At 57.3% G+C, this 26,367-nt stretch overlaps 1 protein-coding gene across 1 annotated transcript in view; it reads left to right on the forward strand.

Annotated features, from left to right (window-relative positions):
• The first annotated feature begins 1,129 nt into the window (after positions 1-1,129).
• Positions 1,130-26,367, forward strand: part of NEK6 (NIMA related kinase 6) — a 50,176-nt gene continuing 24,938 nt past the window's right edge. Inside the window, exons 1-5 of the mRNA XM_024762164.1 lie at positions 1,130-1,477; positions 8,807-8,925; positions 18,619-18,759; positions 20,208-20,270; positions 23,358-23,468. Coding sequence (XP_024617932.1) covers positions 1,456-1,477; positions 8,807-8,925; positions 18,619-18,759; positions 20,208-20,270; positions 23,358-23,468 — 456 coding nt within the window. The 5' untranslated portion in view covers positions 1,130-1,455. The remainder of the gene's footprint in view (positions 1,478-8,806; positions 8,926-18,618; positions 18,760-20,207; positions 20,271-23,357; positions 23,469-26,367) is intronic.

The following is a 26,367-nucleotide window of genomic DNA, read 5'->3' on the forward strand; positions in this document are numbered from 1 at the left end:
GGAGTAACTGACTAGAGGAGTCCAGGAAGGCTGCCTAGAGCGGGTGCCCTGGGTTGGGCCTGGAAGGAGGATCCAGGTTTGCTGGGAGGCAGTTCATTCCAGGCAAGGGAGGCAGAGCCTGCCAAGGCCTCGAGGAGAGAGCAAGTTCCTTTCCCTGGAGGGCAGGGGTCCTTGGGATGGTGGACCTACCTAAGGGGTCTGAGGCTCCTCGCAGAGTGAGACCCCCCAGCTTCCCCCAGCTCCATAGTGGTCTCCAAGGATGTCCCCAGGCAGATGAGATTAAAACCCAGACTTTGGAGAGAGTCAGATCTGGGTTCTAACACGGGTGCATGCCGTTTGCCAGCAGCAAGGCCTTGGCAAGTCACTTAACCTCTCGGCACCTATCCTCCCTCATCTGTAAGAGGGCAGCACAGACACTCTGGAGGAGTGTGCCGAGGTGCCGCGTGTCACTCCCTGGTGCAGAGCAAGTGCTCAGCAGATCTTCCTTCACCAGGTCCTGGAGCCAAAGGCCTTCCCGGGTAGAAACCAAATGCCTCAGTGCTCCTTGAACTGAGAGATGTTTACAGCTCCTACATTTTTTTCCTTCCAGAATTGGGTTTTATTACCGAGAAGGAGAAAGTGAAAGGTGATCTGGAGCCGCCTCAATTGTAAAAAGGCTCAGGGAAGCCCTGCAGTGTGGGTGTGATGTGTTTTGAATTGCCTGGTGATCTCTGCCTGCTCTGAGACCTCGGGGATCCTGAGCGTGGAGACAGATGTTTCTTGCTTGGGGCATCAGGAGGGTGGAGGAGCCCCCCCCCCACTGACTGGGAGATTGCAGGCTGCTTGGTACCACCCGACTGCCCCTGGGAGTCCACCCTGCGGGGTCCAGCTGTTTCCTCTTTATGGATGAGGTAGGGGGCGGGTCTTTCCCAGGATCCCACGAGAAGTGCTGAGCCTGATTACGACCCAGGACCTGGTCCTGACGCAGGAGGGGGACTTCACCCCATGAGAGGTCATAGGTTCCCGGCAGAGGCTGGTGTGTGGAAGGTCCGGGGTGCTGTGTAGTTGGGAAGGGGAGGCCCCCACGTGCAGGGGCCTGGGGCGGGGTAGACTTTAAGGAGGGCAGGCCAGTGCCAGCTGGACGGAGTTTGGGACGCCTTGCTCAGGCGTGTGGACCTTTTTCTGCGCGGTTTTGGGTGGGGAGAAGCAGGTTGAGATTTGTGTCTTGGTGGGGGGACCCTCCTTTGGTGGGCTGGAGGTCAGGTCATCAGGCAGGAGGCAACTACAGGGACCCCACAGAGAAGGGGCCAGGCCAGCAGAGGGCAGGGGCTCTGGGTAAGTGGAGACTTGTTTGGGGAAAGAATCAGCAGCGCTGGATGAAGACCAGGTGTGGGCTGTGAGGGAGGGCGAGGCGTCCGGAGGAGGAGCCTGGGTTCCTGCCGGGTTCCTGGGCAGACAGGAGACCCCGTCGCTGAGATGAAGACTCGGGGAAGGGCAGGTGAGTCTTCAGTGCCTGGAACTTTTGGTGGCTGGCGTCTGGAGCTCTGGAGGGAGGCCCCAGGCTGGAGAGAGATGGGGGTGGGTGGTGGGTGAGGAGAGGGGAGCCGGAAGAAAAGGATGGGGTAGGGTGCCGGGGAGGTGAGCTGGGTAGGTGCTGCATTGCCCCTCAGCCGCTGACCTCTGGGTTCTGCAGACCCACCCCGTGAGAGGCCCCACTGCCCTGAGGAGGGGGCTCAGGGACCTCTCTGCACAGGCTGCACCGCCCTTCCCGGGGCTGCACGTGGTCCCGTGTCTCAGAGAAGCCAGGCTCCTGCTGGTTGTGGAGCTGCAGAATCTGAGTGGCAAGTGTGGCTTTCGGTGGGGGGGGGGGGCGGCGGGGGGTGAGGGCTCCCAGGCCCAGTCAGGAAACCAGACACCATCTGTGGCTCATCCCCTACAGCTCCCAAGGCCCCCATGACTCTGGCCTGAGATCGAGCTGCTTCCTGTCAAGTGATGAATGGGCAACGTCTGCTTATCCCAAGACCAGAAGGGAAGTGGGGCCGGGGTGGGGGAAGGACACAGTAGCCAGAGCCACACCTCTGGGCCAGAATTCATTCATTCATTCATTCACTCACTCAGTCCCTCACTCTCCAAGGAGGTGTGGACTACGGGAGTCAGGCAGACGTGGTTTCAAGTGTCAGCTCTGCCCAACGCCTGCTGTGTGACCTTGGGCCCGTTGCTTAACCAGTCTGAACTTTCATTTCCTCCTCTGCACTACGTGGATTATAGCGGCCCCACCTAGGGTGGCTGTGAGGTGGAACGAGGCGTGCACGGCCCTTGGCGCGTGCCTGGCGCACCCACAGTGCGGGCTCCGCTAGCGATGCGCTGTCATTACAGCCGGTCTGCGTGGGTAGGGCGTTCCTTACTGCCCAGGCCTCGTGTGGGGACACGAAGTCAGTGGCATCCCTTTCTCTCGTTACTCACAGGCTCCCTGGTCTGAGGAGCAGGTTCAAATGGTAGCTCTCTCCTCTGTGTGGACTGACGTTGGCAAGTCACGTTTTCCCTTGGAGCCTTGGTTTCCTCATCTGCGAAAGCGGGGTGATGGCACCGCTTGGGTTTCTTGGGAGATGTCAAATTACTCAGCTCAGGGGAGGTGTTGCCGTGGATGCTGGCTGATGCTGAAGCTGGTCCGGCCTTGACCTCACCAGTGGCCAGCCTGTGAGCTGCCTGGTCTCCCGCTGGGCCTCAGAGCGCCATCTGTGTAGGGGTGTGCTGGGCCGTACTGGTCTGTGGCACTTCTCCTCTCCCAGCTGGCTGAAGGCCCCCAGCAGTGGGCATCTATCCTAAGCTTCTGTTGCCAGGAGCCTGCTGGACAAGCAGAGATAGCCCCTGGTGCCTGCACTGGCGTTGGGTCACTCATTCCGTGTGTGTAGGAGGGTGTGAAGTCACCAGGATGGTTTCCTCCTTTGGGAAAACAACGTGTGAAGCTGTTCATTGAGCAGGAAGGACTGAACAGGGGCCTCTTCCCCAGAGAAACGGCACAGGGTCCGGGTCCGGCCGAAGCTGAGTCTCCAAGGTTGTCTTTGTGATTCTCCCTGTCAGCCTGGGAGCCACGTGGGCCTTTACCAGCCCCACCCAAACCAGGAGCGGTGACGCCTCTACCCCAGTGGACAGACCGAGAGCATGGCTGGGCTCAAAGCCTTGTGGCCTGACCGTACACGCATACATGCACATACAGCATGCAGAAAAGGGCAGGCAGATACTCGCTGCTTCCACCTCAGGGTTGGGGAGCAAGGTGAGGTGTAGACAGATACTTGCACCCACACGACCCTATCCACTCAGGCCCCCAAACCTGCCCCAAGCTGGGTCTTTGGCCTGAGCCTTCTGGTGTCTTGGGTCGTCTTTTACTGTGAGGGTAAGGCCTCGATGAGCCTCCACGAAGTGTGGTATTTGGCAGGAGACAAAGGAGGGATGTGACTTTCCCCTAGACGAAGTTTTAGAAATTGGGAAGCAAGCGTCCCAGGTGACAGTCATGGTCAGAAAGGCCTCTCGGGGCTGGGCCCGTGAGCCATGGCCGCTGAGCCTGCGCGTCCGGAGCCTGTGCTCCGCAGCGGAAGAGGCCACAGCAGGAAGAGGCCTGCGTCCCGCAAAAAAAAAAAAAAAGAAAGGCCTCTCGGGGCTGGGCCCGTGAGCCATGGCCGCCGAGCCTGCGCGTCCGGAGCCTGTGCTCCGCAGCGGAAGAGGCCACAGCAGGAAGAGGCCTGCGTCCCGCAAAAAAAAAAAAAAAAAAGAAAGGCCTCTCGGCAAGCCTCAGAGCCCAGCCCGGTGTGGGAACCGCTCGTTTCCAGGAAGTGCCTGGATTAAACCCAAGCCCCCACGTCTCCCTGGGACACACCCCACGTTAGTAAGAGGCTTGCCGAAGGCCAGGGCGGGAGGAGCATGTCGGGGGGCTTTGCAAAGGCAGCCCCAGAGCTCGTAAGTGACGAGGAGGGTATTTGCTCCAGAGCCATTCCAGAGAGGCCGTGCAATGCGGTAGACAGAATGATCTGGGGGTCCAGCAGCCCCAGCTCTATCTTTTACCAGCTGTGTGACCCTGGGCAAGTCCCTGCCCCTCTCTGAGCCCCAGTTCCCGTGTCTGTCACATGGAGACAATTCATCCTCCACTGCCCAGGGATGGTCGGTGGTAATGACGCTGGTAACAGCTAAAGCCTCAGAGGGCCCTTCACATGTACCAGGCTCTGTCCTGAGGAGTTTACATCTGTTAACACATTTAATTCTCAATGACCCTGAAAGGTAGATCTTACTGTTAGCCCCATTTTCCAGATGAGGAAACAGACACTGCGTGGTTAAAGGAAGCCGGGCCAGGATTTGAATCCAGGCAAGTCAGGCTCCCAAACAGACCCGCGGCCTTACCCTGCCACTCATCCTCATCCAGGCCCCGGGTGCCTGGTAGACGGGCACATGTGTGGAACCCAGGCTGGGAAGCACTCTGCCACCCCAGCACCCGCTCCCGGCAGAAGAAAGGCCCTCTTTGAGGTGGCAGCTCTGTGTGGCCTGGGGCTCCGGGTCTCACATTCCACGGATTTTTGGCCCCTGACTTGGGCTTGGCAGCCTGGGCCCCATTGTTCTGCAACTTGGCAGGAGCCGCAGGGCACAGGCAGCTCCCGGAGGTGCCCTGTGCACAGAGGGGCTTTTCCCGGGCTTTTCCCTGCTCTCCGGTCTCATCCCTCCGGATCCCTTTGGTCTTTCTGCATCTGAACCCCCTAAGAAGGAGTTTCTGGCAGGAATGTCCAGGGTAAAGGGGTTGGGCTTCTGTTGGGGTGTAGACAAACAGAATGCAAATCCTCTGAAATCCAACACCCTGGAGAGCCTCAAGAGGCCGTGGCTGTCTTGGACCCGGGAGGCGCGTTGGAATCAGAGCTGGGTTCAGATCTGCCCTCTGTATCCTACTCACAACACGACCTTGAGTCTCCCCTCTCTGAGCCTGATTCCCCATCTGTAAAATGGGTTTGTCAACAGCCCAGGCTAAGTGGAAGAGGTCTGGCCACTGGACGCCTCAGAGAACCTTCACTTCCTTCCTCCCTCCTCCTCCCTCTCTCCTCCCCCTTCCTTCCCCCTCTGCCTCCTTGCCCTTTATCTGGCCCTCTCTGGCACTGGGGGGCAGGGTGCGGGGGTGGGCTGTGACTTGCAGACTCCTTTCCTGGAGCAAAGGCCCTTCCTCCTCGCGGGGACATGAGGTATAGCCGCTTCTATTAGGTTCCGGGCAGAACTGCTCTTAGGCACAGCAGTTTACCCCAGGGGGTTGGCACACCAGGCGTGTGGACAGCACTGCTGCATCTGCTCGCTGCCATCCCGAAGGGAGAGGGCTCTGGGCCCCCTGTCGGGGGAATGGCTCCTCGTGGCCCACCGGCCCTGGGATCACCCCTACCCACTCAGCACTGACCAATTCTTGAGTGGAGGGGGCTTGTTCCTTGGGGAGCCACTGGAAAGGAAGTGATGTATTGCTGGTAAGAGCCTGTGAGGGGTGCAGTGCAGGGGTTATGGGCAAAGGTGCCATCACAGGTTTGAGTCCTGGCTTCACCACCTGTGATCCGTGTGATCTGGGCAAATCTCTCCACCTCCCTGTGCCTCAGTTTCCTCATCTGTAAAGTGGAACAGTAACAGAAGCTGTCTCGTGGAGGTGGTGTTAGTGAGATGGTGGTGAGATGGGCTAACAGGTGAAATGTATAAAGAAAGGGCCCAGCATAATAAGGACACACAGTTGTTGGCTTACCATCATTATTACTATTATTTCTGATGAGGCCAGAGCCCCTTACTTTGCTCTTGGAGCTCTGTGTGAGGAGCAAGGTGAGCTCCTGAGAGCCTGCAGACCGCCTCTGGGTGCAGGTGCTAGATCGCCACGTGGGGAATGACATTCGCAAATACCTCGTAGGTCTCTGCCCAGTGTGACTTGCCCAGGGTCCCAGCTGGGGAGTGACAGGGTGGAGATACAAACCCAGGCCCGCTGGCCCTAGGAGGCTGGGTGAGGCGGGACGTTGGAGCCCGAGATGGATGCACCGTGGTTTCCAGCCTGCGTGGTCTGTGAGCAGGTGGGCAGGTGAGCCAGTCACATGTGGGCCTGGCCTTTGGGCCACACCTGGTGCCTTCTGAGATAAAGACAGAACCTTTTTGCTGAAGACAGCTCTCCTCCAGCCTTCCCCCGGAGGCCTCCCTAAGGGCAGAGGACGGTGAACATGTCACCCCCAGGGGTCTGGGGCTGCAGCCCGAAGCAGCTGCAGAGCCTGCAGGAGTCTCCGGTTTTATCTTAAAATTCATGCGCATTTTACATTTTGTTCCCTCTGTATCCGGTTTATTGCCGCACACATTTCCCTCCTGAGTAACAGCACTGCCTTGGGAAGCTGCTCGTGTTTATCTGTTTATCCTGGGGCTTTTCGTACCCAGGTCCTCACTGTGTCACCCGGGGGGTGTGCACTCCAGTGCGGAAGCTCGGGCGCAGATGGTGGGGAGGTGCTGTGGCCCCATCTGCATTGCAGGAAGCCACCTTGGTGGCCCATCTGGAGGAGGAGGGCTTGGCGGAAAGGGCACCAGGCACTGGTGGAGACCCAGGAGTCCAGGCGGAGGCGAGGCCTGGGCTGGGACAGAGGTGGGAGTATGGGGCTGGGGAGAGGCCTCAGAAGTACAGGCACACCCCTTAATACCCTCCACATGACACCCGTTTGAGATAAGAGCAAAGAGACGACAGCACGAGATCTACCTCTTTATATGTACACATTAGGATGAAGCACATAAGATGCCGTGCGTGAGGAGCAAAACCGGCAACTGCACAGGCAGGACGCAGCACAGGCCGGGCTGGGTTTGACGGGTTGCTCTCAGCCACCAGGGCCTCCCTGCTAGGCTGAGGCGGGTGCCATCTGCAGACCGTGCCCCTGCTCCATGTGTCCTTGCTTTCTGCCATCTACTTTGTATGCTAGAGAGCAGTTTTACCCCAAAATGCTGAGGAAAGGGGTGTGAGGGAGGAGCTGGGCCTGCCCTGAGGACACAGAGGAAGGATGGGTGCTGGACGCCAGTGTGCAGATTCTAGAGAGGCTTGGGGTGCCTTCAAGGGCAGAGGCGGGGAGACCGAAGGTCCAGCTCAGCAGGCAATTCAGGGCTTGGTGGCCAAACTCTGACAGGTGCCGTAGACATCTCTAAGCCCGGGAGGGCTGGCCCATCAGCTACCAGAAAGAGCTACAGTGGGGAGGAAGGAAGTGTGATCTGTGACCAGATCTCAGTGGCACTGACCGTAACAGCCCCATTGGTGTGGGTTCCTTTCCCACTGCCCAGATCACCCGGTTCACGCAGCAGGACCTGCCAACCCACTGGACCAGGTGACGCCTATCAGCTTGGGCTTTGGCTGGTGGGGACGGCTGGGGGTGCAGGTGACCAGGTGACTTACAGGTGGCGAGAGGCAGAGTCCGTCTAGAAAGACGATGTCCTAGGTTGGGTTCTCCAGAAGCAGACCCTGAGAAGAGACCGTATAGGGGAAACCACAAGGGAGTGGGGGAGGCAGACAAGCAGGGTGTGATCTCAGACCAAATCACTACCCCACTCGGGTCTCTGGAGTGACTTACCCCCAGAGCATCCGGACCGGAGGCAGGGGAACGGGCTTGCACACTCGCCCCCTGGGTCATTGATTCCTAGGGACTCCAGCGCTCCAGAGGGTATAGACGAAGCTGCTTTGATAGCCTGGCCAGCCCTTCGGGGTTCTGTTTGGGGAGGGTCAAGTGAGAGGTGCCCGTGGGAATGCCAGGGCGGGGTCTGGTGGAAGGAACAGCAGCCTGATTAGGGGGCCCTCACCACATGCCCGCCCTGCACCCCATGTCTTCCAGGCATCCTGGGGGAGCCCAGGCCTGGCCCTGGACACCGAGATTTAGGTGTTGTAGAAATGCTTATGGGTGAACGGAGGGCTTTCCTCCCGAGGAGGAACGCTTTCCCTCTTGCGTCCAGGAGCACCGCGAGCCATACAGCGTCTTCTGTGTGCCTGAGCCTGGGTCCTGCCCTGGAGGTGCTTGTCTGCTGGGGAGGCCAGCAGAGGCTGCCTGTGACACCAGCAGTGGAAGCGATCTTGGGAGTGGTACTGAGATGGCCTTTAGCTCAGGCCTGGGCACATGGTGGGCAATTAATCAGGACAGCTACTGCGGTTACTATGGCCGCTGGTGAGTGGCATCCTTGACTCTCCTGGGGGCCTTTGATGTGGCAGCCCAAGCCCTGGAGGTTGAGGGGGCTGTTCCCTGTGCAGAGGGCTCTGCCCCTGCCTGGAGGTTTGTGCAGGACTTGAGTAGGACCCATGGCCTCGGCCTTCCCAGTGTCGGGTGCACCAGGTCCCAGCACCTGGTGGGTGTCCTTCCTGCAGCTGCTACTTGCAGTCTGACTCAAGGTCTCTCTCTTCTGGCCACTAGGCTGCCAGCCTGGGTTTGTATGGGGGTGAGGCACGGAGGACAGTAACGGGGCAAGAACAGGCTTTGGAGTCCGGCACGCGTGGCATTGAATCTGGCGCCTCCCTTGCTGGATGGTGGGGGCACCTTTAGACTTTTCCCTGCACAGAATCTGTGTTCCCCTCTATCCAACGGGGATAGCCCTAGCAACCTAGTCGGGCCAGCGTGATGGAGGGAGGTGTGTCCCATGGGCCGTCGAGCTAGTTCTGCCACTTCCAAGCCGCAAAACCAAGGGCAAGTTACCTAGCAGCTTGGCAGCTCAGCCTGAGCATCTGTAAAATGGGACGAGTGAAATTACTTCCTCGATCCGAGGGCCGTCGAGAAGAGAAAGTGCACAGGCCTGTGTGTAAGAAAGCCCTTCTTTTCTGTTGCAGCCCGTGTCCTCGTGAGGCTGGCATGCAGGATGGCAGGACAGCCTAGCCACCTGCCCCATGGAGGGAGCCCAAGCAACCTCTGCCACAGCCCGGGGCCCGCGCACCCTCCCGACCCACAGGTAAGCCCTCCTCCTTCACCTGCAGTGCACTGGAGAGTCTTGGAGGAACACAGATCCCTGAGGCTGCTTTGTCCCGGCCACGGAAGGATGCCCCTTGGCAGCCCCCAGGCACCTTGAATGCTTCTAGTGATGGGAGCAGAGTCACTACCTAACCATTCTGCCCTCCATCCCAGTCAGCCACACTCACAGATGCCTCGCTGTTCCACACTCTGGGCTGGGATGCCAGGCCCTGGTCCTGTCCCTGGGGTTTCCGTGTGAATGGAACAGCTTTATCTCGGAGGGGTCAGCACTGCTTAGAAGGACAGACATAGAGGGAGTCGTGGAGGCCCCAAGGAGAGTGAGGGGCGCAGGCGAGCGGACGGGGTGCGCTTCCTGGCTCTGAGCTGGTCTGCCTCCTTTCTGGTCTCAGCTGTGTTCTGGGCCTCTTTAGCCTCTTTGTCTAGGACCCGCAGAGCTTCGGGGACGCTGCTTTCCTTACACTGGCCCCACCCTCTCAGCCAGGCAGCCTTTGGCAGCTTTTCGGAAAGTGGCTTCTGGGGTTGTGAGCTGCTTGCACACCCCATGCCTTTGCACATGCCATTCCCTGGGCCTGGGGTGCCCCCCTTGACACCTCCAGGCCTCAGTCCAAATGCCGCTGCTTCTGGGGAGCCTTCTTGTTCCACGGCACTCCCGTCTGTGCTGTCTCCACACCTGCGCACAGGCACTAGGTCATGGCCGTGATCGCATCCGCTGGGGCACTGGCGCCTGGGTCTGCCTCCCTTCCTGGACAGAAGCCTCTGGGGTGGGGCTTTGCCTGCCAAGTTCATGAACTGCAGATCCATGGAGTGCACCACCCAGGACACCGCCGTGTGTGAACAGACCCAGGTCTGCTGTTAGGGAGCACACAGCCTCACAGGAGAGAAAGACAAGAAAGAAAGCAGAAGAAACTGGGGGTCAGTGGAACTCCAGCAAGGAACGTGGTCTGAACTAGGGGACCAGAGAGGCCTCCTACAGGAAGTGGCTTGCAAAGAACTAGAGGGGACAGAGAGCTTGGCTGGGCAGATTGGCCAGGGCCAGGTGCTGTAGCATCCTGTGGGCAGCCTGGAATGATGAAAAGTAATTGTCCAGAGTTGGCTTGTGTCCCAGGCCTGTGAGACCTAAGTCAGGAGGAAACTCAGAGTCAGCCACCTTCCTGAGCCATGGAAGGATTGTCACAGCTTCTAACTGCCTAGTCCTGTTGGAGGACTTCAGGTGGACTGGTGTTTGACCTGCTTGGGCAGGGTTGCCATGTACAGTTGTATAGGTTCTACACTGCCCAAAGGTGCCTGGCCAAGGAGGCAGGTGGGTCTGAAATCCTTCTCCTGCGCCTGAGCTGTCATCAAACTGTGCTTCCTGGTGTGACGCTGCATGAGCCCAAGGGAAGGGGCGCATCTATAGATTCACACAGAGGTGACACGTTAAGTAGGAGAAGCTGTGTATGTGCGTGCACACACGCACAGGGGGTCCAAAGGCATCTATGCTCCCCATTCCAGTTACTGGCTGGGATGCAGGGGCCCATTTCCTAGGTGGAATTTGGGGAGAAAGCTGGGAAGCCCATAGACACTGCTGGTCCAGGGTCCACCAGAACACCTCCCCGATGGCTGGGGGCAGTGGGGCTTCCTCCGGTAATGTAGCAATTTGTCATATTAAGTCATTCACTAACAATTGAGTCCCCCTTGATTAATCTCCCAGAATTAGCCAGTTGCATTGTGAGCAATTAGGGTTAATTACAGCCTCATTTGGCATAGCAGAGAGTCCCATAATTATGTCACAAACAAGGCGAGGAGGTGGTGGGCTGCCGTGGCAGTGGCATCTTCTGGGTGTCTCCTCGCACATGTTGGAGTGGGTAATGACATAGTTAAGTGTAATTAGATACGATTACTCAGCGTTGGCTAGCGGCTGGCGGGAAAGATGCCCCTGGTTCGCCAGCATCTGGCCGGGTCTGCAGAACTGGGGCACAGCCGCATTGACGCTGGGGCTGCTGCAGGTCAGGGCTGGAATGAAAACAGTCAGGCGCTTTCTCTCTCCTCGTCTCATAGAGCACTGGTATTTAAACACTGTCTGGGGAGAGATCACGGCTGGAATCTTGCCTGTTTTCAGGACATAGAAACACCTCAAAGTGACGACACAGGCATTTTCCTTTACGGCAGGAGGCACTGCTGTTTCCCTGAAATCACCCTGAGAGAAAAGAGCTGGGCTGCATGATGGCAAAATGCTGTGCTCTGGACCAGGCTGGGTTTGGTTCCCAATTCCATCCCTCACCAGCCAGGTGACAATGGGTAAATACCTCTCTGAGCCTCAATTTCCTCTTCTGTAAAATGGGGCCATGAAGAAAGTGAGATGGTATATTTTAAACACCCAACATGGTACCTAGCATTGTTGGGGTTAAGGAAATGGTATGTCATTGATCTTATTCTTATATTTGAAAAATCATTTTGGTTTTCACAGCTAAAGTGCCCAGGGCTGGAAATACCCCAGTGTAGAAAGAACAATTTAGCGAATACTCAAACTCTGGCTTTTGTGAACCTTCTGTGTCCAAGGCTAGTGGTTTGTTCATTTCAAGGAACTTTCTAGCTCTGGGTGCTGTCAGCCTATGAAAATATGTTTGCTGAACTGGGTTGAATCATATGTGAAATTCATATATATTTGGGAAAGCTGAACATGCTTGCTTTTATTGAGGTTTCTAATGAATGAATGAGTGGAGTTGAGAAGAAGAGCTTAAAACGCCCCCATGGTTTTACCAGTTTGCTTCAGAGCATTTTCATCAGGAAAGAAACGCAGGGCTCAGCTGACCCACTAAGAAACACATGAATTTCCAAGAAGGAGAAAGGTGTTCTTGTCTGAGAAATCCCTGGCTAATGTGTCTTCCATCTGGAAAGTCTTTGCAAACCTGCTTGGGACGTGCCAAGTTCAGTTATATTCGGCACTGTTCAGAGACAGAGGAATGTACATAACTTTGCAGGGGATGGGGACAGCTGTCATTAGTTCTGCATTGTACCAAAATCTTTATGAAAATCTTCCCAAAACAATGATGATAGTTAGATAAGATTTAATGACCAAATATTAACGGCCATTAAAATTCAAGAAGTGTTTGCTAAGTGTTGTAAATTCAGCAAGTGCTTGTCTCGTTTCTGCCTTGGCTCTGCGGGCGAGCCCTACACATAAGTAAATAAAGATGATGCAGAGGTGAGGCTCCCAGGGAGGGATGGACCGATGCAGGGGGAGCCCAGAGAATGGGGTGGCTTGTTCTGCCCGGGGCATCAGGGTCGACAAGGAAAGCTCTCTCTAGAAAGAAGATGACACGTGGGCTGACAATGAGCAGGAGTTTGGGGCAAAACACGGAGAGGAGGATGTTCCAGGAAGAGGAAAGAGCCAGACCTGAAGGTGCAGGACCAGTCAGGCTGGATAAGGATTTAAATACTTGTGCTTAGAAAAGGTAACAGCTGGTGTTTATGAAAAGCCTGGAATCCACATTGTCATTTGGAATTGAATCTGTAGCAAATGGGGAGCCCATTTGGGGTTTAAATCGACAAGGGGCTTGGGTTTTAGGTCACTGGTAGCTGGGGCCCGAGGCACAAGTTAGGTGAAAATAGGAGGTCACATGACGCTTTGGCCTTAAATGGGCCCGACACAGGGAGGGAAGACGCCAGAGACTTCCAGGGGGAAAATCCAACTGCCCTTGGTAACTGAAGGGATTCGGGAGAGGGAGGTAGAGGACGTGGCCAGCCTGCTGGCATGGGGGCCGACGCTCTTTATGGTTTGTTTCCCTTCAAGTCTTTGTTAGTGGTTGGAGCTGGTTCCAGATTCTCTCGTCCGTGTGTTTAAGCTCAGCTTTCTCTGAGCTGGGTTAGTGAGGCTCGTCCTGGGGGAGGCACCACAACTGAGGTGACCTTAGGTTTTGTCATCAGGCGTCTCCCATGTTCCGGCGTCTTGCCCGCTGCTCCCATGAGCTGATGGCACAAAGCTGAGTGTAGACAGACTTCCAAGCTGAGACAGTCACAGTGGTGGCTGTACCTGCGTTACGATGCCTGGCAGTTACCTCATTTCGTCCTCCTACCAGCTCAAGAGAAGGAGACCTTATTCAGAGCTCCATTTTGCAGGGGAGGAAACCAAGATGAGTGGTAACTTGTCCTTTTCGCTGTTGAGGGGCAGAGCCCAGAGCCAGGGGTGGATCCAGGCCCTGTGGCCCCGCAGAGCATTTTCTTGCCACGAGGGCTGCAGGAGGGGAGACTGGCTTCGGGGACAGAATTAGCCAGATCGTGAAGAGCTGAGTGGGGCTGGCCTCGTAAAGAGTCTGACAATATGGACTCTTTGTAAATCGCACCCTTGTTTCGTGCCACACAGATTTAAAGCACATTGCTCTACACGCATGTACCGCATCCATGAGAAGTTCCCTGCACACGATGTCAGATGTCTTTAAAGGTGAAACTCGTTTACAGGAAATGTCATTCTGATGAAGCGTGCTTTTTAAAATCATAGAAGCGGTTGCCTTAAAATTAATGATGCATTGCAAATATCAGGGAAAAAAGACCCATCCAGTGTAAAGATGATTAAAATTCAGGTCAGAAGTCTGACTTAGTCAGGCTAAATTTTTTAATGAGATTTCAGAAAATTAATTGGGCGAATGCATTTTTATTCCTTTAACATGTAATTTTATGCTCCTGTTTAAAAAAAAAAAAGGATTTGTCGATGGCTGAGGCTTATTGTGGTTCAAACATTTTAAACTCAAATTAGCGCAGGGTGGGGAGCATTTGTGGCCTAATTTGATCTGACTTGGGGAAGAGAGCTGGGTCTCTCCGAGCTTTCTGGGGTGGTCCAAGACACTCCCTCCCCCTGCTGTATATCTGGTTGTGTCCTCCATTTCTTGGGAGGGTGCGATTGGGACTGCAGGTGACTCAGGACCTCGGCCGCGTCATCGACTCCTGATCCCACCAAATTCCTCCTGCTGCCCAGGGAGTTGCTCCCAGAGGCTCCTCCTCTCTGAGATCGTGAGTCCTCCCCAGGCCTACCGCCACCTCCTCCCTGCCCCTCCACCCATCTCTTCTACCTTTTCGGGAGAACTAAGGGGCTCCCACCCTGGGGAAGGGGGATGAGTAGGTCAGAAATGGCCTCTGGTGCCCACAGCACAGCCTAGAAAGGGAGGCGAGCCTGTTGTCTAGCACAGGCCCTGGGTGAGTGGCACAAGGTCAGTAAAGTCAGAAGCTGCAGGTACATTCACCTCACCACTTTCCTGTAGCCAGAGGATGTTGGGTAAATGACCTCTCTGAGCCTCAGTTTCCTCATATGTGAAATGGGGCTGGGGAGACCTAAGTGAGATGGTGTACTTTAAACATCCAGCATGGTACCCAGCATCAGGGGTGTTAAGGAAATGGGATGTCGTTGATCTTATTCTTGTATTTTAAAATTCATTTCAGGGAATTCCCTGGTGGTCCAGTGGCTGGGACCCCACGCTTTCACTGCTGTGGCCTGGGTTCGATATCTGGTCAGGGAACTAAGATCCCACAGGCCACACGGCGCGGCCAAAAAAAAAAAAAAAGAAGAAGAAGAAGAAACATTCATTTTAGTTTTTATAGCTAAAGAGCCTGGGGCTAGAAATATGCCCGGCGCAGACCCTTGGTGGGGTGTGGACGGCGGTGATGATAATGACAGCTGACAACTCCCTGTGCTTGGGTCCCTGGGCCAGGCTCCCGCCAGGCCAGGCACACCCTGCCTCAGCTCACCCCCAGCCCCTGGGAAATAGGTGCTGCCATCCTCCAGACGTTCTACAATGCCAACCCAATAGTAATAATAACAAGAAACACGCGGCATTTCCTAAGTGCTGGGCCCTCTTCTAAGTGTTCACTCATTAACTTATTTAACCGCCAACAGCCCTCTGCAGGGCGCGCTGATTATCTCAGTTGCGCAGATGAGGAAACCGAGGCCCAGAGGGCTCACCGGGAAGTGGCAGAGCCAGGACTTGAACCCAGGCCTCCAGGCCCCAGCGTTAGTGTCTCAACCAACAGAGCCAGAGTGGCAGTCACCTCTCTGCCAACCTGGGCCCAGGGATTGTGTTTTTTTCCCCCGGGAGGCAGCATGGGGTCCCAGACGTAACAGGGAACAGTAAGCGTTGCATGAGCCATTTGCAGAAAGGCCATCAGGAGGATGTGTTGGAGCCGCCATCATGGGAGTTGTTCGGGGCCAGCCCCGTGTTTGCCCAGCAGTTTAGAGCTCCCCAGACCCTCTTGTCCTGGAATCCTCCGGGAAATCCTGGGCTGGTGTTTCTAACATCCCCCATCATGGGTGACCCCTCTCTGATGCAGGAACAAGAGTGGAACTTGCCAGGGCCCACCCAGGAGGTGGGTGGCAGCAGGGAGAGGCCTGGCCTTTGGGGGCAAGAGCTCAGTTCAGCTTTTCTCTGAACCCCTGAGTTAAATCGGGGTCAGGACTCTGCTGGCTCAGGCAGCTGCGCCCAGGAGCCCCGTGTCCCGTGGTGACCCCCACCTGAGCAGAGGCCCCTCTGGGGACAGGGCCCGGTCCTAACCCCTGTAAGGGCAGCAGAGGCCCCTGAGCCCCCTCACCGCTGTGCTGCTGCCCGGGTAACCTGCCCCCTCCTCAGAGCTTTCCTCTAATTAGGTCGAATGGGCTGTGACAGGAAATGCAAATCTGGGTCATCGCATATGCAGATGTGCAGGGGAGTCTCAGCGATGGTGGCTGGGAAGTCGCCCGCATCCTCTGGGAGCTTCCAGTGGCTGTGGAGCTGGGCCACGTGGCCTCTGGGGAACATCCTTGGGGTGGGTGGAGAGCACTGGGGACTGACCACTCGCCACGGAGGGAAGCAGCCCCACGTTGGCAGAGCCAGGATCCTTAGTGAGCACATCCCCCAGACTCTTCACTGCCCCACGTCACCTGGCAGCGCAGCTGGGTCTCTATCGTCAGGGAGTTCAAGTCCCAGCTCCCCACTGCCTGTGCCTCAGTGTCCTTATTCATAAAGTGGGATTAATAAGTCTTGTTTGGGCTTCCCTGGTGGCACAGCGGTTGGGAGTCCACCTGCCGATGCAGGGGACGCGGGTTCGTACCCCGGTCCGGGAAGATCCCGCATGCCCCGGAGCGGCTGGGCCCGTGAGCCATGGCCGCTGAGCCTGCGCGTCCGGAGCCTGTGCTCCACAACGGGAGAGGCCACAACAGTGAGAGGCCCGCGTACCACAAAAAAAAAAAAAAAAAAAAAAGTCTTGTTTTACAAGGCCGTTAGGAGACTTTAGTCCTGAGACCTGTCTAAGCATCTAGTACAGCAACGGACGCATAGTAGGTGCCTAATACACGAAAGCTTGTCGTCGTTATTTTCATGACCATGTGTGATCCCTCCAAGTGCCAAGAAAGCTACCTTTTTCTAGGGTGTGTGATTTCAGCTGCACCCATAGAAGTGACAGTGGCTGGGTCACAGAGTCCCTTCTGCACCAGGCTGTTTCGGGTGCATTTCGTTGTGTCATTAGACAAACTTGCCCTGAGCACTTGCTTCGAGTGGGTCAGAGCCTTAGTTCAAGGGGCAGAAAGGGGACTAACACAGGGGCCCACTTGGTGAGGCCCATGGTGGGGGGATGGGTGGCACCCAGGTGGCTGAAGCAGGAAGCGTAGGCCTGGCTAGTCACAGGGTCTCAGAGGAAACGCAGAAGTGGCATCTGAGTTGGGAGGCCACACAGCACAGGGTGAAGGGTATAGGTGAAGGGTGAAGGCTCTGGAGTACCCAACCCCGGGTTCAAATCCCCGCCGTTACTCGTGGTGGCGTCTGGAGCCTCCCCTCCGAGCCTCCGCTCGGTTTCCTTGAAATGGAGATCGCGATGATGTCTGCTCACAGGGTCCTGGGAAGCATTCTGCACGGCGCCTGGCATGTAGTCCGTGCTCAGTAAATGCATGCTTGCTCGTCTGAGGTGGACACGCAGTGTATAGGTAGGTCAGTTGCAGTGACTAAAGAAGGTACCTGACAGAGACCAGCAGGTGCTGGTGAGAGCGTCGTCTTCTTCCTCCGCCAGCCCTCCCTCCCGCTCGGGTCCCCGGGTGGAGCATCTTCAAATCTCTGGAGTCCTGGAGACTTCAGAGTCGGGGTGGGCCCAGCTGTCATCTTGCTGAGGGAAGGAGGCAGCGGGATTGCGGGCTGCGAGGCTGAGTTCCATTTCTCACTCCTGGCAAGAGGGTGCCCGTTAGGGTCTCCTTGGCCCACGGCTGAGCCTCGACCGGTGCAGAGGCGGTGGGTAGTTGCTCGGGGCCCCCCTGGCTTCCTCACTCCTGCCCTGCCCACGCCTGCCAGTAACATGACTGCAACCACTAAGCACCTACTATGTGCAGGGCTCAGTGATCTCACAGGACCCTCACGGCCACCCTACTTCTCCCTTATAGACGAGGAGACCGAGGCACAGGGTGGCTTGTGTAACCGCCAAGGTCACCAGCCAGCGACCCAGGTTGATTGGCTCCACTGTCAGGGTTCCCAAGGCTCTTCCAGGGCCTACTGGTCTATCGTTGGCATTCCTAGTAGGGAGAATTCCAGAACACGGCCCAGGGAAATACTTGGTCTTCCACACTCTCAGATGGTCCGGCCCAAGTCTGGAAGAGACATTTTTCACTTCAGGAAACTCAGCGTCTTATTCTTGCTGCGGTGGGGCTTTCAGGGTTCCTTGCCCCACCCCTGCTCCCCAGACTGAATCCTGCACACATTTCTGCACACCTACTATATGGAAGTCATCTGGCAACAACAGAGAGCCTTTCTTCATGCCACCATCCAGCCGGGGAGGGTCCCCAGTGTCAGCGATCCCCCGCCTGAGAGTAGCAGGAGGGAGGGCACCTCCCGCCAGGCTGACGTGGGGCATTCTCTCCCCCCCTTCCCCTCCCAGGGCCCAGCGTTGGCGCCCCCTCCTCTCCTCTTCCCGAGAGTACCTTTGCATGTGTGTTTGTGTGTGTGTCGGCGGGGCGGGGGGAGGTACCTGGCCACTGCTGCCTCACCTGTTGGCTCCATCCCTGGGCAGGTCCTACAGCTTAATCATGGCTTTCAATGCTGGCCCCTGGAGTGTCATCACGAAGTCTCCAGATTCTTCACGTTGCCATAAAGGAGGCAGTGTATCCAAAAAATGGGCTCAGAGCGTCAGGCTGCAAGTTTAACCTTCGTGTTCTCGTCTCTGTGATGGGACTGGCTACCCCGGGAAGGGAAGTTGCCGCTTTTAGGATGACTTGCAGGGTTAGGGTTGAGGTTGCACGTGGAGGGCCCACAGGGCCTCCCCGTGGTTGTGTGACTTCGGTGAGTTGCTTCCTTAGACATTTATTGCACCTACTCTGCTGCCGGTCTCCACCGGGACAGAAAGGATTCAGGAGTGACAAAGGCAGGCAAGGCGCTGGCCCACAGAGCCAGCCTTCAGGGGGCGGAGACAGAAATGAGCAAAGGAAAAAGTGATCACATACTGAGGGCTGGTGATAAATGCTGTGGAAGAGATCACATCTGCAGAGTGGGGTCCTTGGCATCAAATGGAGCTGGTGTGGAGAGCGCCAGGGGGCGAGGGGGGCTCTGATAGTGGGGTTGGCAACCAGGGTCCCTCCTTCACCTTGTAGGGGCACTGCTGGGGCTCAGGAAGGGGCAGCAGCCCCCCGCCCCCACGGCTCCTGCCCTCCGCTCTGCCTGGCTGGTCACCGATGCCCTCTGTCCCTCCCCTCCAGAGGCACCCGAACGCCCTGTCTTTTCGCTGCTCGCTGGCTGACTTCCAGATTGAGAAGAAGATCGGCCGCGGGCAGTTCAGCGAGGTGTACAAGGCCACCTGCCTGCTGGACAGGAAGACAGTGGCTCTGAAGAAGGTGCAGGTGAGCCAACAGCCCCACGGGGTCAAGACCACATGGCAGGAGTGGCTTGTGTCCGAACATTGTAGCTCTGGTCTAGTCCCATCTCTGCCCTTCCCTCTCTCCCTCCCTGTCTCCCTCCCTGTCTCCCTCCCTCTCTCCCTCCCTCTCTCCCTCCCTTCCCCTCCCCCTCCCCCTTCCTCTGTAAATGAGGGAAACTACGCATCTCACTCGCGCGGGGCTGTGGGAGAATCAGGGCGACTTGTCTCTGTGGAAGCTCACTGTAAGCCATAAAGGAAAGCAATGAGCATGTGCTGAGCACCTGCTGTATACTGGATCATGCTGGAGCTCTCGGAACTTTGACAGCACCCCTGTGGGTAGGGATTATCATCCTCCCAGAGGTGGAAAACTGCAGACACGGGGATAACTCACCAGGGCTGGAGGGAGCTGAGACTCAGATCTGCGGCCACTGACGCTTGTGGTCAGCTCTGGGCTTGAGTGCCCCGCCCAACCTCTGAGTCCCTCCTGAACGGAGGAGTGGGGTCGGACAGATGGGCTTTAGGCAGCAAAGCCCAGGCAGGAGGCTTTTCCATGAGAGCCACTGGGCCCGTCGGAACGCTGCTTTGCTGCAGGAACGGTCTTGAATCCTCCAGCAGAGCTTCCAGGGCCCCTCTGTTTGCTCATTTACCTTCAAGAGTGAGATTAACAGCCTGGGCAGAGGAAGCCCAGGAGAGAGAAGGTAGCTGAGACACAGTCACGAGGTGGGGAGACAAGACGAAGACCTCCCGCCTGGAGCCGGCCAGCGTGATTGCCTCCTTGTTGATCTGTGAGCTGTACGTGAGGCCTCTGGTGGCCGGAGGAGAGACGGGCTCCTCGGTTCAGAAAAGGCCTGTGTTCTGCTCTTTGTCTGCCAAGGAAGGGCTTACCTGGGTTCTCTTGGTGTTGGTTTTTAGTGCCAGGATGGGTTCTGTGGTGGGGCTGCTGCAGTGTCGCCTTCCTGTTTGTTCCTGTGAGTTAGAAGATGCTGGGAGGACCCACACAGTGAACACTAGGGGGGCTGGGGGTCAGGGGGTGCATGCTGTACCCCCTCTTCTTACTCGGTCCACATGACGGTCCTGTGAGGTCAGGCTGTTGGCCCCATTTACAGACGTGAAGACTGAGGCCCCAAGCATGTTTCCTGCCACTCACCAGTGCACGACCTCAGCAAGTCACTGGACTTCTCTGGACCTCAGTCTCCTCCTCTGTAAGTCGGCAACAGTAACTCCTGCCTCACGGGAGTTGCCCTGATGATTTGGTGGAAATTGGTCAGCACAGTACCTGGCACGTGGTGGGCACCCAGTAATACGAACTGTTGTCCTTACAGGGTTCCCTCGGCGAGGAGGTGGGAGAACCCGGACTGGGGTCCTGGGCCTCGTGCCCCCTCTGGGGGTGCTGGGTTTTAACCACTCTTTCTCTGTTTCCTCTCACCCAAGATATTTGAGATGATGGACGCCAAGGCCCGGCAGGACTGTGTCAAGGAGATCGGCCTCCTGAAGGTGAGTGCCCTGGGCTGAGCGGGGGTCCCTCACTTCCTTGGGCCAGTCTGGGCCGCATCATGTCCATCACAGCCCTCAGCCCGTTAGATTCAGAAACAACATACCTGCGGGGAACAGCAGCTTGTTTGCTTTCTTGTGGCCTAGCAGGGACCCCGCCTCACCTCTGCCCAGTCCTCATGCCGCCCCCGGACTGGCTGTCCTTGTCCCACGTGGATCCTGGATGTGGCGGCCCGTGGACCAGGCTACTGGGGAAGGAGCAAGGGTGGGCGTTGGGTTGAACTTCAGTTTGTCTGTCTCTGTCTCCCTCTCTGTCTCATCCTGTCTTTCCTCTCAGTCTCGTATTCTTGTATTTCCACGTGGCGACACGCACATCTGAAAGTTCAGCCACAGTGTGTTCTCTTTTCTTCTCTCCCATCCTCTTACTCCCACCAGGAGATGCTCTGTTGGGGAGACTCAGCAAAGCCAGCCTAGGGCACTGGGTAGAGTGAACAGCCAAGCACATGGCCCTGGGTTCTGGCTGCTGGAGGGCCCCAGGGCCCCTGAGTCGTCAGCCTGTTGGGCTCTTGCTAGGTCTCCCACAGGGAGGAGGCACAGTTGGAGATGGGTCTCCCCAGGGGGTAGCTGGTATGCCCGCTCCTCTGTGGGCGGAAGTCCTTGGTTCAGCCAGAGCTGGGCTGACTGGACAGGGTCGTGTGAAGGACAGATGTGCAGGGGCCCATCTAAGGCGAGGGATGGTGGTGGTGTCTGTAGTCGTTCCTTTCCCCCTCCCCGCTGGCTTCCCCACTGGCCTCCTGAGAGTCAGAGATGACAGAACTTTCTGGACTAGACCAAGCCTGGTCTAAGGGCTGCTATCTCCTGGGGATCCCGCCCTACTCCCCAGGCTTAAGGTTCAGTGTGGAAGGAGGGGGGCAGATTGTAGTGGCCTTGAATGCCACACTCAGGATGTGAGACTTGAACATGGGAACAAGAGGGGGGGCCCTGTAGTGGCTGTAGTGGCCAGATGGGAGTTGTGAGCACTCGCTGGGGTGGCCCCTGGCCACGATGGGTCCTGGAGGCAAGGCTGGAGGCGGGAGGCTTGTAGCTATCACAGGTCCAAAAATACCCTTCAGATAACATTTTTAAAGTTTTACGAAATGGTCAAATTCGGGACCTGCTTGTGATGCTGGGAACTGATTACCCAGCCCTGCGGAACAGCTGTCATGATCCCCCTCCCCTGTCTTCCCACTTGTGGCCAAGAACATGTGTACTACTCACACGGGTGAGGAGCTGTATGCGCGCGCACCCTGAGCCAGGCTGTTCGGTTCCTGGCCGCAGAAGTGTGTGACCACAGCCCCTTCGGTGAGGCCGCCCCAGGTGGCGTGAACCCAGCCTTTCTGGGGGAGGGCGTTCTGACCCTCCCCCAGGCTGCAGTGCCACCAAGTGCGGTCGGCCGTGGGCTTCCGAGGCAGACCCACCCCTTGCTCATCAGCTGTGGGGCTGTGGGCAGGCTACTGACCACTTGGGGCCTCAGTTTCCTCATTTGTCAAAGGGGGTGATTGACAGCAGTGCTGTGTCTTCAGAGGTGTTGGTGGAATTAGTGAGAAGATGCATTGGAAGGACTCAGTGTAGCGTCGGGTCAGAGGCAGCCCTCGTTGCCATGGTTATAACCTCTGCCCCAAGGCCAGCCCCTTTCCAGAACTTGACGCACCTCCCCGGCTTGCCCGTGGAAGTCAACAGGATGTTCCAGGGCACGAGGTGTTTCCTACAAAACAGAGGGAAACACGGTTCTTGGAGGGGCCACTGGGCGACATCGTTCATACCGTTCATGCCAGGACCATTGAGAAGCTGCCAGGCGTGGGGCAGGAAGGCGAGCCCTGTAGGAGCCTCCAGGGCTGGCTTAGGGAGAGAACAAGAGGCGGATGTGTGGCTGTGTGATGTCTGCCAACGTTCCCCTCATTTCAGAATCCAAGACTGGGTGCAGGGCGGCATGCAGCATAGATGCACGTCCCTTGCCCAGCCACCTTCTGGGCCTTTGGGAAAATGTGCTTTCAAGTGGCCTCTGGAGGGGAGCCCCTGTGGGCAGGCGACCATACTGTGGCAGAATATTTGCGTCCCCTGTGCCTTCCCCAGATCCTGGAATCATTTTGGTGTAAACAGTTTCAGTTATAAGCAGTTGCCAGGGTCTCCTGTTAGCCAGCCAGGGACTGACTTCCAGTCAGTGGGGTGCTGTCCTGTCTGGAGAACACACGGGCGATGGTGATCGGGCCAGAGGCAGGGCTCTGGCACTGAGCACCGCACTCAGGGCAGCTCTCACACCAGGAATGATTTTTTTTTCCAAGATTTCACAAAGAGTGGGTCAGGGGCTTCCCTGGTGGCACAGTGGTTGAGAATCTGCCTGCTAATGCAGGGGACACGGGTTCGAGCCCTGGTCTGGGAAGATCCCACATGCCGCGGAGCAACTGGGCCCGTGAGCCACAACTACTGAGCCTGCGCTCTAGAGCCCGTGAGCCACAACTACTGAGCCTGCGCGTCTGGAGCCTGTGCTCCGCAACGAGAGAGGCCGCGATAGTGAGAGGCCCGCGCACCACGATGAAGAGTGGCCCCCGCTCGCCACAACTAGAGAGAAAGCCCTCGCACAGAAATGAAGACCCAACACAGCCAAAAATAAATAAATAAATTAATTAATTAAAAAAAAAAAGTGGGTCAGAAATTGAGGAAGTGGGAAGGAAGAAGGAAGGAGACGGACACTTCTAAGTGCTCTGCGGAGTGCAGCGACGGAGCAGTGGGGGTCTGGCCCCGCCCCAGAGGGGCCTGGGTGGTGAAGAGGGGGGTCATTTCCACAGTGTCTAGTGAGTCTTAGCTTTGTGCAGTCACCATGTCAGACATTTCAAGGGTGTCAGCCCCTGTAATCTTCACAACTTCTCTCCAAAACATTATGTCCATTCTGCAGAGGAGGAAACTGAGGCTCGGGGATGCAAAATGGCTTTCCCAGTGTCACCCAGGTCTGCCTGACTCCCAAGCGCAGGGCTTTCCCCCCAGATACCACACCTCTCCAGCTGTACCGCCTCTCAGGGGCTCCCTACTCCCTCTTTTTCTCTCTTCGGACAGCAACTGAACCATCCAAACATCATCAAGTATTTGGACTCGTTCATTGAGGACAGCGAGCTGAACATTGTGCTGGAGCTGGCAGACGCGGGCGACCTCTCGCAGATGATCAAGGTGAGGGCGCCTGGTGGGGGCCGGGTCGGGGGCCCCTCCTCCGACCGGGTTCCTCACTGCCCTGGCCTCAGGCAGAGGTGGCCGCTGCGGGACACTCAGCCCCCCTTGCCGATGCTCACAGGCCTCAGCTGTGGCCTCTCTCGGGTCCCACCCGCACTTGCTGGGAGAAGGCCAGCTATGGGCAGTGGCTCGTGGGCCACTTCTGCCTTGCAGAAGGATGGGGACAGAGCCCCACGGAGGTCGGACCCCAGCTCATGGAATCTGGGAAAGTGTCTGTTGGGGCCAACTGGCTCATTTTATAGAAGGGAGAACTGAACCCAGAGAGGCTGAAAGACTTGCCTGAGGATCCCACACGTGGGGACAGACCGGTACCTCTGGCCCAGGTCTCTACTTCCTGGCCTAGGGCCCTCCAGTGGACATCATCCCCCAGGTGACCTTCCTGAGGCCCCTCCAGCCCTGGAGAGGCATCTTCCTTCCCATATAATGGCTGAGGCTGGGGGGGTCTCGGAGAGGTTGGGCAACTTGCCAAGTCCCACAAGCAGTCCCCAAACTGCCCCGCCCCCCCTTGCCCCACCTCCTTGGGCCCAGGACCAGGTCCGCCTGAGTCTGCACTCGGGGACCATCACGACTCCACTGATGGGCACCTACTGCGGGCCACAGCCCTGCTGAGCACATGCATCACTCACCAAGTCCACATCGTCCTTAGATAGCGAAGCTCAGAGAGGTTTAGTAACCTGCTTGAGGCAGCACAGCCTCTAAATGGGACCCCCGGGCCTGGGCTCTCAGCTTCACTCATTGCTCCTTAAGGTTCTCACTCCCCTGCTGGCTATACCCTCATCCACAGAGCGCTGCTGTGGGGTTGCATCGCCTCCCTCCCAGGAACCCAGTCTGTCCGTGAGCCAGGCTGGGCCACGGTCAAGCCCACACCCTGCTCTCAGCCACACTTGCAAATGGGGCCAGACGTGGATCCTCTGCCTTTCCCACCAGGCACTGGGGATTGAGCAGTTAATTGCCCGGCGCCTGCTCTTCTGAAATTTGGCTCCTAGGAATACAGGCGTCTCTGGGAAGCGGCATTACTTGAGCTGTTATCACCTGTTTTTATATTTTCGTTGACATATTAATGCATTTGCAGGGATGTTAATCTCCACACAGATCCCTGGTGGAAACAGATGTGCTATATCACGTCTTACTTCTTCCTCTCCCCCCCCACCCCCGCCCCACTTTGTTTCTCCTTCCCGTGCCATTCTCTCACAGAACACGCATACATCCAGCATCCACCGTGTGCCCACCCCCATGCTGAGACCTAGGGATGCTGCTGGCGGGGCAGTGCTCTCAGGGAGCTCACCTTCTAATGGGAGGGCAGGGCTGTGAACGAGCAGTCATGAGCTGCCATGAACAAGCCAAGTTCAGGGTCTGTGGGAGTCAGGGAAGGCTTCCTGGAGGAGGTGACACATGAGCAGAGACCCATGAGGGGATACCCGCAGCCCAGAGGCAGAACAGCTTGTGCCAGAGCCCAGAGGGATGGAAACCCAGGGGTCCACAAAGTACTTTGGTCCAGGAGAGCACTGGGCAAGGGGAGGGGTGGAGAGCGTGAGGTGGAGGGTGGTCAGACCAACCAGGGCCTCATGTGCAGGCTTAGGATTTGGAACCTTGCTCCGAGGTCAGCAAGAAGCTTCTTGAGACTCGTGGTGCAGAGTAAACATGATCAGCTTTGTGTTCTGGAAGAAGGACTGGATGCCCAGTGGAGGGAGGGGCGGGGCTGGGGGGAGAACAGCGGGAGGAAAGACCCTGGAATATGGCCTGTGGTGAGGGTGCTGCAGCCTGTCAGCCCCAGTGGACCCCAGACCCCCTCACAGCCTCTCAGTCCATGGAGTGGGGCTGGAGTCAGACAGTGGGGTAGGGGGTGCTGGGCAAATTACAAATCCCTCCCCTCCCTGAACCTCAGTTTCCACCCCTGTCCCGGGGGCCTCACAGGGGACGGCCGTGTGGGAGCTGCAGGACCCGGATGCAAGCTTCTTCCAGCCAGGAGAGACAGGAGGGAGGCCCGTGGGTGTCCAGCACCCTTTGTGCCTGGCCTGGGGTGGGGTGCCTTCCCTCCACCACGTGCCCCTTCCCAGGCTTCCCTGGGGCCAACCCTAGCTCAGGGTTCAAGTCGGTCACTCACCCCCTGGGTTTCTGGGGCAGTGGCCGGGCACCTCAGGCCCTCCTGTCCCGGGAGTCCTTCTCCTCACCTGGCCTGGCACCTCCCCTCCCTCGGTCACGGGGCCCCTCACCCTGCCTTGCCCCTCCCTGAGCCTGTTCCCCCTGCTGTGGCCCTTCACCTGCAGAGCCTGGCTGGGTGCTGTCCCCAGCAGGCAGGACAGGCAGGGCAGGGCAGTAGAAAGACCTGGGCCCAGAGTCAGATACACCTGCTGGATGACCTTGGACGGGTCCCTGTGCCTCAGTTTCCCTGTCTGTAATGCACCCAGCACAGTGCCTGGGGCCTGGTAGCAGCTCGGTTTCTCTGGCCTTTCCCACTCTCTAGCCACCTCTGGATTTTGAGGGGAACAGGGGCCTTGCCAGGGCTCAGTCTGGGGCCATACCAAGGTCTGGCCTGGGAGGCCACTGGCCAGCAGACCCTGAGTCCCTAGGGCCCCCAGCCTCAGGGGCCAAGCAACACCACCAGGGCCATGGTGCCGGCATTATTTACGGTGGATGGTGAAGCCGGGAGCTGCTGCCACCCCAGAACCCACCAGAGACTCTGCGCCTTCCTGCTAAATGTCACACACACCAATAGGACGTGACATTTAGAAAGTCACGGCTCACAGCCGTGCACATCCCCACTTAAATGCTCTAATGAGGATAAGCTAACATCATGGCATAAGTAACACCCCAGCCCGGCCCACCGCAGAGGTCTGGG

This window comes from Neophocaena asiaeorientalis, unplaced genomic scaffold (assembly GCF_003031525.2).
Source record: "Neophocaena asiaeorientalis asiaeorientalis breed wild unplaced genomic scaffold, Neophocaena_asiaeorientalis_V1.1 scaffold78, whole genome shotgun sequence".
NCBI classification, from domain to species: Eukaryota; Metazoa; Chordata; class Mammalia; order Artiodactyla; family Phocoenidae; genus Neophocaena; species Neophocaena asiaeorientalis.